The sequence below is a fragment of the Lagenorhynchus albirostris genome, chromosome 3 (assembly GCF_949774975.1).
Source record: "Lagenorhynchus albirostris chromosome 3, mLagAlb1.1, whole genome shotgun sequence".
NCBI lineage: Eukaryota > Metazoa > Chordata > Mammalia > Artiodactyla > Delphinidae > Lagenorhynchus > Lagenorhynchus albirostris.
In genome coordinates, this window is record NC_083097.1 from 48,153,296 (window position 1) to 48,170,164 (window position 16,869).

General features: G+C 39.0%; 1 protein-coding gene across 1 annotated transcript in view; it reads left to right on the forward strand.

Annotated features, from left to right (window-relative positions):
* Positions 1 to 16,869, forward strand: part of ZSWIM6 (zinc finger SWIM-type containing 6) — a 203,006-nt gene that overhangs the window by 122,774 nt on the left and 63,363 nt on the right. The window contains 1 exon segment of the mRNA XM_060142990.1: positions 5,244 to 5,600. Within this exon segment, the coding sequence (XP_059998973.1) occupies positions 5,244 to 5,600 (357 nt within the window).

Consider the following 16,869-nt stretch of genomic DNA (forward strand, 5'->3'; position numbering starts at 1 on the left):
GAGCCTTGGTTTCTGCTTTGTTTTTCTTTAGTTCCTGCAGGCGGAGAACGTGAATACTATCATTATATTGGGTGCTGTGGTGGCATGACGACAAAACGATTTGACTGCCCTGTGAGGTTTGCTCTTATGGAATTAACTGTCTTTGACAGATTATATTTTGTAAAGTCAAATATATTTATTAAAAAAGATTTATGTAGTTTCTTCAGTTTTAGTTCTTTGAAAATAAAACAGCTAATTATCCATGGTTTACCACAGAGCGCAGGATTACCCCTTTCTGTGTCCTCAGTTCTGTCATATCGATCAGCTGACTGTCCTAGGAGGAGATTTTTGCATTTACAATCCCAAAGCCGCTGGTCATCTGGGATTGTCAGAACTCCAGAAAGGCAAAATCCATTCTCAAGAACATTACTTTTTGTTTCAAGTCACGCAGTACCTAAAGGATAAGACTATTGAGGGGTGCGGAGGAAGGAGTGGGGGAAGAATGTCTATCGGGACATCTCTAGTTATCTTTTTTTTTTTCTCTCTCTTTTTTTTTCTCTTTTTTTTTCTCTTTTTTTTCTATTTTTTTTTTTCTCTAGTTATCTTTGAGGGAGGAATATTCTCCTTGCTTCTCCTGTGAGTGCTATGGTATGATTTAGGACCCAGAGAGAGTGAGTTGGTGGAATTTCAAAGTTTCCTCAAATTGGAGAGGCCAAAATACACAACGACCACACAACCCTGAAGAGAGGTGTGATGGAACCTCCTACATGTTGACTCAGTATTGCACTGTCTTAAAAACTAGTGTACCTGCTGTCCCCTCTGTGTGTATGTAACTTTCTTGTATCTAAAGTAAAGCCTGTTACCTCTAGCAACATCAGCCATCCCAACCTAAAAGTAAGAAGGGAAAAACCCCAAATAGACCTCTGAGTATTAAATAGTTGACACAAATCTAATCAAATTAGAGGTGCAGCTGACCTGAGGGCAAAGAATTTTCTATGAAAAAGGATAGCAGTATAGGAGGGGAGTCATTGTGATAGCTGATAGTAGAGAAAAAAACAAGAGCCCGCTTAAAAAATACTGCCACCTGCAGTTGTCTCTTACAGGGAATGCTGTCCCATTCACTTGGTAATACCCTGAATGGTCAGCTGATTAGGGTGGCAAGGTAGAACTTACATTTAGAAATATTTCCAACAAAAATAGTTGGAATTTTTTTTTTTTTTCCGGTACGCGGCCCTCTCACTGTCGTGCCCTCTCCCGTTGCGGAGAACAGGCTCCGCACGCGCAGGCTCAGCAGCCATGGCTCACGGAACCAGCCGCTCCGCGGCATGTGGGATCTTCCCGGACCGGGGCACGAACGCGTGTCCCCTGCATCGGCAGGCAAACTCTCAACCACTGAGCCACCAGGGAAGCCCCAAAATAGTTGGCATTTTAAAAAGGAGTTTGGATACTTGAAAGATAATCTAGAATTACTTGGAAAAAGAACATTCATGAAATGCCTTAATCTTGACGATATTACATTAATGAAGTGTACTTTTATAAGACATGAATGTGTTTATTTGTGTCCTCACATCTCTTGAGTTAGTTTTGGAAGTCACAATATTTTATAGTTTGTTTTTTAAAAAATTTTATGAGAATGGTAAATACTCAACATAATATAATTGGATAGTAGGTGGGGTTTCCCCCAGCATAATTGTACGATATCAGGATTCACTATACTTTACTTCTGACTTGTACAGCTCACATGAATGAAGAAAACTCTGTTTTGCAAAACCATTTGACGGCTTCATTGGTTCTGCTAAGGGTCTCTTCTCTTTTTTTTTTAATTTTTATTGGAGTATAGCTGCTTTACAATGCTGTGTTAGTTTCTGCTGTACCGCTAAGTGAATCAGCTATACGTATACATATATCCCCTCTTTTTTGGATTTCCTTCCCATTTAGGTCACTGCAGAGCACTGAGTAGAGTTCCCTGTGCTATACAGTAGGTTCTCGTTAGCTATCTATTTTATACGTAGTATCAATAGTGTATATATGTCAATTCCCATCTCCCAATTCATCCCACTGCCCCTTTCCCCCTTGGTATCCATACCTTTGTTCTCTGTGTCTGTGTCTCTGTTTCTGCTTTGCAGATAAGACCATCTGTACCATTTTTCTAGATTCCACATATATGTGTTAATATACAACATTTGTTTTTCTCTTTCTGACTTACTTCACTCTGTATGACACTCTCTAGGCCCATCCAGGTCTCTACAAATGACCCAATTTCGTTCCTTTTTATGGCTGAGTAATATTCCATTGTATATATGTACTACATCATCTTTATCCATTACTCTGGATATTTAGGTTGCTTCCATGTCCTGGCTATTGTAGTGCTGCAGTGAACATTGGGGTACCTGTGTCTTTTTGAATTATGGTTTTCTCAGGGTATATGCCCAGTAGTGGGATTGCTGGGTCATATGGTAGTTCTTTCTATTTTTAGTTTTTTAAGGAACCGCCATACTGTTCTCCATAGTTGCTGTATCAATTTACATTCCCACCAACAGTGCAAGAGGGTTCCCTTTTCTCCACACCCTCTTCAGCATTTATTGTTTATAGAGTTTTTGATGATGGCCATTTTGAGGTGATTTGTGAGGTGATAACCTCATTGTAGTTTTGATTTGCATTTCTCTAATAATTAGTGTTGTTGAGCATCTTTTTATGTGCCTCTTGGCCATCTGTATGTCTTCTTTAGGGAAATGTCTATTTAGGAAGGGCCTCTTCTTCGATAGTTAAATCAGTCTCTTTTGAAGCACCTCTTACACTATAGCCTTGCAGACTATTTAAATACTAACTAGTCTAACTATTTTGGATTCTCAGTTGTCTTGGCTTTGCCTGTGATGGGAGTCCTTCAGTATCACTTTTGTGGAGAGACAAAGATGTTGACTTGGTGGATAAGGAGAAATAAAATAGTGTTAAGCTGGGAGAGATTGATTTTATAAATGGTTAGTTTATGATAACTATCTTCCTATAGTGACAGCTAGTTTCTTTTATACACATATATATGTGACAGGTAGAAAACAGAGAACCTTTGCACTAAGTATACAGAATATACTTGGAAACTTTCTGGACTTATTTATGATCCATTGATCTTTTTCTTGTCTTAATCTGTGCCTGTCCCATGGACTTTTAATTATTGTAAGCTTTTAGCGCACTGGTATACAAGAAGGCAAGACTACTCTTATTATTCTTCATTTCTAAAATTTTCCTGGGTGTTTACTTTTTATGTGATCTTCTTTTCTCGTGGGGAAATACATTAAAATTTTTTTAAAAATATGATTACATTTGCTATGTATCCTTTCTGTAATTGCGGTTTTCCAAAAAAACTTCTTGACCAAAAGAGATGGAGGAGGAGACTGGAATATCCATTTAAAAACAGGGATAATCTCTGTGGAAGAAAACCAGAGGTTACCGTATTACGGTTATCAGAATTCCTTATTGTGAAGCAATAATAGTGACTTGATTTTTGGAAATGCACTTCTTAAGTTGATAATCTGGTAAAAAAATAAGACAACACTTTTCTCTTTCCACTGTGTTGCTGAATATGAATTATCAAGATGAAGTTACATTACTCTGAAAGATTTCTCGTAAGTTGAATAATGTTTCTCCCAGCGCCCTGGCCTAAAGGAACCCCTCTCTTGAAAGAGATAGTAAGTAGGGTTCAGATGCCCCACATGTGAACTCTAGGCATCATCTGGCTGTCCTTCTCGTGTCACATCTCTGTAGCTCCATGTGCAGCATCCTTTCCAGAGTTCCCACATGGTGAAAAGATCCTTCTCCTTGTGATTTAAGGGGAAGCTGGAGAAATAGTGGCCTGCTAGGTAAATTTTATTCAAGTAGCATAGACAGTGGAAGGCTGAGAGAGTCAGAGGCTTCATTACATTTCTGACATTCAAGTTTCTGTTGGGTACTTAATCCTGAGGTAAGGTAAGCCTGTGCCCTGGAGGTTTCCCTTAATGTTTATCACTGGCCCTCTGCATGTGGCTTTCAGAGAGGGTAGATGGAACTGAATGGTGTGCCAAAAACATTCAGGATAAGCTTCCCCATATTTAGGGAAAAGGAGTGAGGGGGACGTATGCCCTGGCCAAACAGGGCGAGACTGACTGACTGGTGGCAGTGGCAGCGAGAGGCAGTGTTCATTGGCTGTGAACTGTAGCTAGAGCTATCCAAGGAACTGTTGCTGCCTGTGCGGGTTGAGTGTCTCATTTCTGGATCCTTCGAAGCAGCGGCCAAGTGCCATTGGTGAGGGAGGTTGTGGAGGGTTCCTGTGTCGTTCTAAGTTGAGGCTACAAGGCCTCTAAGGCCCCTTGCCACTTGGTGATTTTGTGCACCCACGTGTGCATGTGAGCATGTTTAACAGCCTACCTCTGTACCAGCTTTGCTCTGTATGATAGGAAAGAAAATAGTCATTGAACTACTTCAGCTATGGTATGCGTGCGATTTGATGGGCTTTGCAGTTCCCCCTGCACATACTGCTCAGAGACGTTGCAATATTGGGGCTGCCTGGAATAAAGGTGGAAGGAAGGGAGGAGTTTGTTGAGAAGAAAGCTGAGCTGGCCTACTCTATTTTTAAAAAGTTGTTTAAAAAAGGGTGGAATGCTGGGGGAGAAAACTACTGATCTAGGGGATTTTGGTCAGGTATATACCACACACAGATTTAGAACAGTAATGATGGCTTACTCTAGGTAAGCTATGGTCTAGGTATAGGTATGATGTGGTGTATGAATATACATATATATAGGTGTGATGGTGGTATACTGCAGTAAGTGTTTTCATATGGCTGTGTAATAAACTACTTCAGCATGTCTGTTAAATAGCATTTATTTTTTACTTGTAAGGTGCAGGGAGAGGGAGGTTGGAGTGGCCTGAATGTTTTTACTTGAAAATAAAAGCTGTCATGTTTTATTCTTGCAGCTGTCAAGCACTGCGCATTTCAAAGAACTAAAATATTTTGTAGGGCTTCCCTGGTGGCGCAGTGGTTGAGAGTCTGCTTGCCAATGCAGGGGACACCGGTTCGTGCCCCAGTCTGGGAAGATCCCACATGCCGCGGAGTGGCTGGGCCTGAGAGCCATGGCCGCTGAGCCTACGCGTCCGGAGCCTGTGCTCCGCGACGGGAGAGGCCACAACAGTGAGAGGCCCACGTACAGAAAAAAAAAAAAAAAAAAAAAAAAAAAAAAATTTTGTAGCATCTGAATGCAGAAACTGAACTCTCCTCCCCTTCTTTCACATAGGTTTCCACTTGAGTGGCACAGTGACAGAACCTGCAATACAATCGGAGCCAGAAACTGTTTGTAACGTGGCCATCAGCTTTGATCGTTGCAAGATTACCTCAGTGACCTGCAGCTGTGGAAACAAGGACATATTTTATTGTGCCCATGTTGTGGCACTGTCTTTATACCGCATCCGCAAGCCAGATCAGGTCAAATTGCATCTTCCCATATCAGAGACTCTCTTTCAAATGAATAGAGACCAACTACAAAAGTTTGTACAGTATTTGATCACAGTGCACCACACAGAAGTTTTGCCAACTGCTCAAAAATTGGCAGATGAAATTCTTTCCCAGAATTCAGAAATCAACCAAGTTCACGGTGAGTATAAATAATCATTCTATAGATTGCTTCTCTGGATTATTTTTCATTTATAAATTTAATTCTTTTGCATGAAAATGAATTAAATATGAATTAGATCATCAACATTGCTCTTAGGTAGCTGAAGGTTTAAATTTAGTTTTGCATCCTAAAACATTTCTTTTGAAATGTTTTGTACCTTCTACTAGATACCAAGTCTTTTCTGCTCAGAAAAATTTCTCGTTTGTTAAAGCTTGGCTCTTATATGTTTATGTTTTGTAAAATTTCATCAAATACTAGGTATCAGTTATAGTAAACACAAATTCACCTTTGTCAGCTGTTGTCAGTAAACTGACTTGCGCATATTCAGAATTTTTTTCATTTTCTTAAAAAATTTATTTTCCAAGGCAGTAAGTTTCTGATATGATGCCTCATATTAAGAAAGTAACTTATTCTTAGAAAAAGATGAGAATTTATATAGAGAGAGTTTAGGATATGATTATTATTGTGTGTAAGAAATCTCAAAAAGGGTTTCTTTTAAGTCTTTTATACACTGAACTTGTTATCTCACTTATTTGTAAACACATGTATCAACTGTCAACATATAGTTGAAATATGGGACCAGTCAGTCACTCAACCCTATCCTTTTAGGTTTTCTTCAAAGTCCTTACTTGATGTAGCAAATATAAATGTTTAAGGAAAGCAGTTTGAGATCATTTCTTAAAAACTTTTAAAATTGTGAGATATAACACAGAAAAGTGCATAAAATATGTATGTGTAGATTAACAAAGTGAACCAACATCCAGGCCAAGAAATAGATGACCCTCGGCACTTTGGAGGGTTCCACATGTCCCCTTCCAGTCAGTCATAGGCTCCTTTCTGTTTCCCATGGTAATTATTGCCTGATTTTTTATGGTAATCACTTCTTTGATGCTTTGTGTTTTAACGTTAACATCACTAAACACTGGTTTAGTCTTATCTGATTTTAAATGTTATGTATCTGACTTCTTTCATTCAAAATCATGTTTATGTGATTTATTCATATTGTTTCACGTACCATTAGTTCATTCATTTTCATTGCTCTAAAGCAGCACCAGAAATACCAATAGAAGTACAGTGTGAGCTACATGTATAAGTTAAAATATCTTGTTAGCTTCACTTAAAAAGAAGCAAGTAAAATTAATGTTAATAATGTTTTATTTATCTCAATATATCTAAAAAATCAATTCAATATATTCATATCATACCAACATTCATAAATATCAATTCAACAAAAATATTGATATATTTCACTTCTTTTCCATATTAAATCTTTGAAAATCTGTTGTCTGTTTTACACTTATAGCACATCTCACATCAAGCTCTAGCCACATTGCAAGTGTTCAATAGCCACATGGCTAGTGGCTACCTTATTCGACAGCACATACTCTATAGAGTATTCTAGGTATGAGGACACCACAATTTATTTGTCTCTCCCACTGTTGATGAACCTTGTTTTGAATAGAGCTGCTGTGAACATTCTTTTACAAGTCTCCTGGTATCTTATGATACTTTTAATATGTCTTTTATGTCAGGGGAAAATCCACATAGACATATTTCTTCTAGTGCTCTCCATGTCAGTCTCAGCTTTATTAAAGTAGCTGTTATAAGGTGTGTAAAGCATTTTACTTGGTAGAGTCTGCCAGTGTTGAGTAACAGGATTGTAAACAAGTCTGCCACAGAAGTACCCTGGACCCACCAAAAGCACATGCATTCAAGGACTTTTTAAGCAGGCTTCTGCTCTGTCGTATCATCTGTCTCAATCATGTTACCTTGTGAAAATTCAGGCCAGCTAACAGTCATCTCAGAGATTTCTCAGGAGCCTATTTGTGGCTTCCTATTAAATCGCTCATTGAAGGCAGAAGAATAGCATATACCATTTCTTCAAACTTTTATGCACTCTCTCTTTTTCCTTTTTTTAAAATTCATATATTCCATTTGGTCATTTTGTTCTCTGAGTTTTAGTTTAACCAGAGGTCCACATCAACAGTAAGGTGTTTGTTCTGCATTTGTCTTCCTTGTTTTGAAGGATAGCAGCCCCCAAAGTTTCTTATCTAAAAGCTTTTAAAATGCATTTCTGTGTCGAAATAGTGGGACTAATGAAACAATCTAAACTAAACTTGGATGTGAGAAAGTGTTCACATGACATTATATTTCTCTCAGACTTTCTAAAATTAGAAGCAAAAGATGTCTAAGGAAATATCAAGGGCAGAATGCAGGTTAGCTTTAGACTCAGTGTGATTTTCAAATAACTTTTGCATGAGAACAGCTTCACGAAAGCAGTGAACTTGAGAAGTTTATCCTGCCAGCTTTCTCTCCACTTAATTTATCATAAGATTTGCTCCTAGCCTGGAAATGGGCCAATTACACAAGCTGCCTTCCTGCCTTCCATTCTAGTGTGACAAGTGGCAAAAAAAGAAGAGAGGTAGAAAGCAGGCCATGACCTTAAGTGTTGAAATGGGAAATCTGCTCCCTGGAGGGTCTTATTTTAACTGTTAGATTGATGACTTAGTAGGGGGTGGGATTTAAAATGTTTTGCAGTTATTTGACTACATGGTCCCACCTGCCTCCAAACATCTGTACATTAAGCGTTTTCTAACTCATTTTAAAAGCAGTATTTCCTTGTATGGTTTCGAGGGTATATTTTTTCTTTGAGAAAAATGTCTTGAACATGAATGTTGGGAAGAGTTCATGTTTCTCTAAGGAAAAGCATCACTTTTACCTTGCTAGATAAATAGGGTTAGGATAGGATTTAGATTAGATTATCTTAATAGGTATCTATAGGTATCTATCTTAATAGGTATCTATATATATCTTAAACAGAATGAGGTTTAGCTTATCTAAATCCTTTATAAGAGAAATTCATAATATAATTTTAAAGTAAATACAAACTATGTTGATAACAGTAGGTTTTTCCTTTTCCTTGTGAACTTGTCCTAATGCTTCTTAAAATTCTATTAGTTGCTTTACTTACTATTTTGAAATATTTTATTTTTAAAAGAATTTTATGCTGAGGAATTAAAAGCTTTTTCAAGTCTATTTCAGGCATATTGTTTCTCAAAATTTCCTTGTAAGCTACATATTGCAAATTTATAATTGTAATAGTTTCTAGACTAAGAAGCCAAGGAGAATGGGTTAGTGACTTATCCAGGATCACAGGTTGAGTGAAAGTAGTCGGAATATAGAAGTAGTCATCATAATAGTTCAGTCCTTGTCAGTTTTTTACATTTCATTTTGTTTTCATAAAATGTCCTGCATAATTGTGATTAGATTAAATCAATCACTGTATGCTAAAAAGTGGGTGTAAGATAGTTAATGTTAATGGCCCTCCAAGGAGATTGCCAGTTGTAGTTTTGCATTGATAAGCAAAATTGTTTGTCTTGGTTTTATATTAAAATAAGACTTATGGGCTTCCCTGGTGGCGCAGTGGTTGAGAGTCCGCCTGCCGATGCAGGGGACACGGGTTCGTGCCGGGAAGATCCCACATGCTGCGGAGGGAGCGCCTGGGCCCGTGAGCCATGGCCGCTGAGCCTGCACGTCTGGAGCCTGTGCTCTGCAATGGGAGAGGCCACAAGAGTGAGAGGCCCGCATACCGCAAAAAACAAAACAAAACAAAAAAAACCAAAAAACTTTCTAGCTTCCATATTGTTAAGAAAAAACTATTATCTTTGCTAAGTATCTATTTGGAAATTTACTGATTTCTTAGTGCTAACCCAACTCTCTTGATTAATTCAACTCAGCCTTTTTTGGTCTTTTATGCTTCTTATTAAAGGAGTGCATTATCAATTAGTAAATTGTGGTGTAGGGACAGAACATTGAATTTGAAGCCTGGAGGCCTAGAGTACAGCATTGTCTCTTCTGTGTATTACCTATGTGACCCTGGGTGAGACTCATTTTTTTCCTCATATTTAAAATGCTCATAATCTTCACTAGCAGCGTTGGAAAAATTTTAGTCATATAATATATACATGTGTAAAATATTAAAGAAAAGAGAGAGTTTACCTTATGTTGGGGTACCCGTAAGTAGTCATAGTTAAAAAGAAGAGGGAAGAAACCAATTGGGGCATGGATGATAATAGAGTTGTAGGTCAGCTTGCTGTGCTCTGACTGTCTGGCACATATTTCCTCCTCTTCTACTTTTTTCCTTTTGCTCTTTCTTTTAGTGACCTCCCTATGGGATAGCCTGTACTGGGCAAACTACAACAAAAAGGGACAGATGGAGTGGAAACTGTGGCATTGGTCTCTGCTTGGAACAGAGGGAAAGGGTGTCATTTCTGTGGCCCTTCTACTCCCAGAGCTTGAGTCAATCCCAAAAGTAGGCTAGATTCATCCCTCACTTCAGTGCCATGTGTCCAGAGATACCATCTCAGTTAGCCAGATGTAGAAGGGGTGTAAAGTTGACCCAGGAGCAACTTGGGGGTTAGGGGCATCAACCGTCTGCACAGTTGAAATTCCACGTGTAACTTATAGTCATTCGGTCCTGGGTACCTGCGGTCCTCTATACCTGTGGTTCCTCATGCCCACAGTTCTTCTGTATCTGCAGTTCCACGTCTGTGGATTCAACTGGGGATTATGTAGTAGTGTAGTATTTACTATTGAAAAAAAAAGTCCGTCTAAGTGGACCCATGTAATTCAAACCCAGTTGTTTAAGGGTCAGTTGTATTCATGTCAGGTGAGGGTGGACACATGACATATAAGATGTTTTCCACTCCCGATTCTGTGACTCTTTGGTGATTGTATTTTTTACAGAGACACAGGAGGCACCTAGGATCCATACTCCAAAGATGTACCTCTTGTAGTTCTACCCAAGTGTGCATTTGAGTGTTGTTCTTTCATCAGACATTTCAATTTGTTTGAGGATGGTTCTTATAAAACTAGCACTGTAAATTCCATTCATGCTTGCCTGTCCTGCTTAATTTAGCCTTCGAATGCTTCTGTGTCCCAGCCATCATATATATGTCTATTCAGTCTCTTCCAGATATTACCAAACAAGCAAATCTATTCAGCCATCCCATGTCTGTTGTATAGCTTATGTTTACTTGATTATAAGCTCCATCAGGGCTGAAACTATGACCTGTGTATTTTGCCAGCCTCCCTAAGGACAATATTTAAGAAAGTAATGGGCACACTGGGACTTCCCTGGGGGCGCAGTGGTTAAGAATCTGCCTGCCAGTACAGAGAACACAGGTTTGGTCTGGGAAGATCCCCCATGGCGCAGAGCAACTAAGCCCGTGCGCCACAACTACTGAGCCTGCTCTCTAGAGCCTGTGAGCCACAACTACTTAGCCTGTGTGCCACAACTACTGAAGCTCACGCGCCTAGAGCCCGTGCTCTGCAACAAGAGATGCCACTGCAATGAGAAGCCCACACACCGCAAGAAGAAGCCTGCGCACGGCAACAAAGAGTAGCCTCCACTTGCCGCAACTAGAAGAAGGCCCTCGTGCAGCAACGAAGACCCAACGCAGCCCCCCGAAAAAAGCCCAGGACCAGATGGCTTCACAGGTGAAGTCTATCAGACATTTAGAGAAGAGCTAACACCTGTCCTTCTCAAACTCTTCCAAAAAACTGCAGAGGAAGGAACACTCCCCAATTCATTCTACGAGGCCACCATCACCCTGATACCAAAACCAGACAAAGATGTCACAAAAAGGAAAACTACAGGCCGATATCACCGATGAGCATAGATGCAAAAATCCTCAACAAAATACTAGCAACACATTAAATCCAACAACACATTAAGAGGATCATACACCATGATCAAGTGGGATTTATCCCAGGGATGCAAGGATTCTTCAGTATATGCAAATCAATGTGATACACCATATTAACAAATTGAAGAATAAAAACCATATGATCATCTCAATAGATGCAGAAAAAGCTTTTGACAAAATTCAATACCCTTTTATGATACAAACTCTCCAGAAAGTGGGCATAGAGAGAAACTACCTCAACATAATAAAGGCCATATATGACAAACCCACAGCAAACATCATTCTCAATGGTGAAAAACTGAAAGCATTTCCTCTAAGATCAGGAACAAGACAAGGGTGTCCACTCTTGCCACTATTATTCAACATAGTTTTGGAAGTCCTAGCCACGGCAATCAGAGAAGTAAATGAAATAAAAGGAATCCAAATTGGAAATGAAGAAGTAAAACTGTCACTGATTGCAGATGACATGATACTATACATAGAAAAGTCCTAAAGATGCCACCAGAAAACTACTAGAGCTAATCAATGAATTTAGTAAAGTTGCATGATACAAAATTAATACACAGAAATCTCCTGCATTCCTATGTACTAACAACGAAAGATCAGAGAAAGAAATTAAGGAAACAATCCCATTTACCATAGCAACAAAAAGAATAAAATACCAAGGAATAAACCTTAACTAAGGGGGCAAAAGACCTGTATGCAGAAAACTATAAGATACTGATGAAAGAAATCAAAGACAGCACAAACAGATGGAGAGATATACCATGTTCTTGGATTGGAAGAATCAATATATATTTTTAAAATTTATTTTATTTATTCATTTTTGGCTGCACCGGGTCTTTTTTGCTGCACGTGGGCTTTCTCTGGTTGCGGTGCGCAGGCCTCCCACCGCCGTGGCCCCTCCTGCTGCAGAGCACGGGCTCTAGGCACGCGGGACCCAGCAGTCATGGCATGCAGCCTCAGTAGTTGTGGTGCGCAGGCACAGCAGTTGTGGCTTGCGAGCTCTAGAGTGCAGGCTCAGTAGTTGTGGCGCACAGGCCCAGCCACCCCGTGGCGTGTGGGATCCCCCCGGACCAGGGATCGAACTCGTGTCCCCTGCACCGGCAGGCGGACTCTCAACCACTGCACCACTGGGGAAGCTCCGGAAGAATCAATATTTTGAAAATGACTGTTCTATCCAAACAGTCTACAGATTCAAAGCAATACCTATCAAATTACCAATGGCATTTTTCACAGAACTAGAACAAAAAATTTTTACAATTTGTATGGAAACACAAAAGACCCCAATAGCCAAAACAATCTTGAGAAAGAAAAATGGAGCTGGAGGAATCAGGCTCTCTGACTTCAGACTATACTACAAAGCTACAGTAATCAAGGCAGTATAGTACTGGCACAAAAACAGAAATATAGATCAATGGAACAGGATAGAAAGCCCAGAGATAAATCTGCACGCCTGTGGTCACCTAATCTATGACAAAGGAGGCAGAAATACACAGTGGAGAAATGACAGTCTCTTCAATAAGTGGTGCTGGGAAAACTGGACAGCTACATGTAAAAGAATGAAATTAGAACACTTCCTAACACCATACACAAAACATAAACTGAAAATGGATTAAAGACCTAAATGTAAGGCCAGACAATGTAAAACTCTTAGATGAAAACATAGGCAGAACACTCTTCGACACAAATCACAGCAAGATCTTTTTTGACCCACCTCCTAGAGTAATGAAAATAAAAACAAAAATAAACAAATAGGACCTAATGAAACTTAAAAGCTTTTGCACAGCAAAGGAAACCATAGACAAGACAAAAAGACAACCCTCAGAATGGGAGAAAATATTTGCAAACAAAGCAACAGGCAAAGGATTAAGCTCCAAAATTTACAAGCAGCTCATGCAGCTCAATATCAAAAAAGCAAACAACCCAATCCAAAAATGGGCAGAAGACCTATAAGTAGACATTTCTCCAAAGAAGACATACAGATGGCCAAGAGGCACATGAAAAGATGCTCAACATCACTAATTATTAGAGAAATGCAAATCAAAACTACAATGAGGCATCACCTCACACCAGTCAGAATGGCCATCATCAAAAAATCTATAAACAATAAGTGCTGGAGAGGGTGTGGAGAAAAGGGAACCCTCTTACACTGTTGGTGGGAATGTAAAGTGATACAGCCACTATGGAAAACAGTATGGAGATTCCTTCAAATCCTAAAAATGGAACTACCATATGACCCAGCAATCCCACTACTGCGCATATACCCAGAGAAAACCATAATACAGAAAGACCCGTGCACCCTGGTATTTGTAGTAGCACTATTTACAATAGCCAGGACATGGAAGCCACCTAAATGCCCATCGACAGATTAATGGATAAAGAAGATGTGGTACATATATACAAAGGAATATTACTCAGCCATTAAAAGGAATGAAATTGGGTCATTTGTAGAGACATGGATGGACCTAGCGAGTGTCATACAGAGTGAAATAAGTCAGAAAGAGAAAAACAAATATCATATATTAACGCATATGTGGAATTTTAAAAAATGGTATAGATGACCTTATTTGCCAAGCAGAAATAGAGACACAGACCTAGAGAACAAATGTTGTATGGATACCAAGGGGGAAAGGGGGAGGTTGGGAGGAACTGGGAGATTGGGATTGACAGATTATACACTATTGGTACTATGTATAAAATAGACAACTGATGGGAACATACTATGTAGCAGAGGGAACTCTACTTAATGCACTGTAGTATCCAAAAGGGAGGGGATATATGTATATGTATGACTGATTCCTTTTGCTGTGCAGTAGAAGCCAACACAACATTGTGGAAGCAACTATACTCCAAAAATAAGTAAATAAATAAAAATTAAAAAATAAAAAAAAAGTAATGGGCACTCACAGTTTGTTAAACAAAAAGTAACAGTGTCCTTTATTATGTAGTAAAGGCCATTTATGAGAAACCCATAGCTAAAATCATACTCAGTGGTGAAAAGCTGAAAGCCTTTCTTCCAAATTCAGGAACAAGACAAGGATGCCCACTCTCACCACTTCTATTTGACACAGTATTGGAAGACCTAGCCACAGCAATCAGACAAGAAAACCAAATAAAAGGCATCCAGCTTGAAAGGGAAGAAGTAAAACTGTCATTATTTGCAGAGAAAGCCCTAAAGTCTTCACCCAAAAACTGGTAAATGAATTCAGTAAAATTGCAGGATGCAAGGTTAATATACAGAAATCTGTTGCATTTCTATACACTAACAATGAAATATCAGAAAAAGAATGTAGAAAAAAGACCTGTTAAAAATTGCATCAAAAAGAGTAAAATACTTAGGAATAAACTTAACCAAGTAGGTGAAAGACCTATACTCTGAAAACAATAAAACACTGATGAAGAAAATTGAAGATGATACAAAGAAATGGAAAGATATGCTCTTGAATTGGAAGAATTAATATTGTTAAAATGGCTATACCACCCAAAGCAATCTACAGATTTGATGGAATCTCTATCAAAATACCCATGACATTTTCCACAAAACTAGGACAAAAAATCCTAAAATTCATATGGAACCGCAAAAGACCCAGAATTGCCAAAACAATCTTGAGAGAAAAGAACAAAGCTGGAGCTATCACCCTCCCACACTTCAAACTATACTACAAAGCTACAGTAATCAAAACAGCATGGTACTAGTACAGAAACCAGACACATAGATCAGTGGAACAGAATAGAGAGCCCAGAAATAAATTCACACACCTATGGTCAATTAATCTACAACAAAGGGGGCAAGAATATACAATGGAGAAAAGACAGTCTCTTCAACATGTGGTTCTGGGAAAGCTGGACAGCCACATGTGAAACAGAGATTAGAACATTTCCTCCCACCATAAACAAAAATAAATTCAAAATGGATTAAAGACTTAAATGTAAGCCCTTGAAACCATAAAACTTCTAGAAGAGAATATAGGCAGAACACTCCTTGACATAAATCATGGCAATATTTTTTTGGATCTGTCTTCAAAGTCAAAAGAAATAAAAGCAAAAATAAACAGCTAGGACCTAATTAAACTTCAAAGCTTTTGCACAGCGAAGGAAACCATTGACAAAACGATAAGACAGCCTACAGAATGGGAGAAAATATTTGCAAATGACATGACCGACAAGGGATTAATATCTAAAATATACAAACAGCTCATGCAACCCAATATCAAAAAAAAATAACCCAATCAAAAAATGGGCAAAGACCCGAATAGACATTGTTTTCAAAGAAGGCATACAGATGGCTAATAGACACATGAAAAGATGGTCAGCATCACTAATTATTAGAGAAATGCAAATTAAAACAACGAGATATCACCTCACTCCTGTCAGAGTGACAGTCATCAAAAAGTCTACAAATAACAAATGTTGGAGAGGATGTGGAGAAAAGGGGACCCTCATACACTGATGGTGGGAATGTAAATTGTTGCAACCACTGTGGAAAACAGTATGGAGGTTCCTCCAAAAAAAACTAAAAATAGAAGTAACAGGACTTCCCTGGTGGTCCAGTGGCTAAGACTTCACACTCCCAATGCAGGGGGCCTGGGTTCAATCCCTGGTCAGGGAACTAGATCCCACATGTATGCGACAACTAAGAGTCCACATGCCGCAACTAAAAAAGATTCTTCATGCCGGAGCTAAGACCCAGCACAGCCTAAATAAATAAATATTAAAAAAAAATAGAATTAACATATGATCCACTCCTGAATTATTTATGCAGTAAAAATGAAAACAGTAATTCTAAAAGATACTTGCACCCCAGTGTTCATAGCAGCACTATTTATCTAGAATAGCCAAGATGTGGAAGCAACCCAAGTGTTCATCAACTGACAAATAGTTAAAGAAGAAGTGGTATATAAATGCAGTGGAATACTACTTGGCCATATAAAAGAATGAAATTTTGCCACTTGTAGCAACATGGATGGACCTAGAGACTATTATGCTCAGTGAAATAAGTCAGACAGGGAAGGACAAATACTATATGATATCACTGATATGTGGAATCTAAAAAATAATAAAAACAAATGTATGTAGCAAAACAGAAACAGACTTACGGACACAGAAAACAAATTAGTGTTACCAGAGGGGTGAGAGAAGGAAGGGAGGGGTAAATTAGGGGTATGAGATTAAGAGATATAAACTACTGTGTATAAAATAGATAAGCAACAGGGATATATTGTATATAGCACAGAAAATTTATAGCCATTATCTTGTAATAACCTTTGACGGAGTGTAATCTGTAAAAATACTGAACCACTATGCTGCACACCTAAAACTAATATAATACTGTAAATCAGCTATACTTTTTTTTTTGCGGTACGCGGGCCTTTCACTGTTGTGGCCTCTCCCGTTGCGGAGCACAGGCTGCGGACGCGCAGGCTCAGCGTCCGTGGCTCACGGGCCTAGCCGCTCCGCGGCATGTGGGATCTTCCCAGACCGGGGCACGAACCCGTGTCCCCGGCATCGGCAGGCAGACTCTCAACCACTGCGCCAAC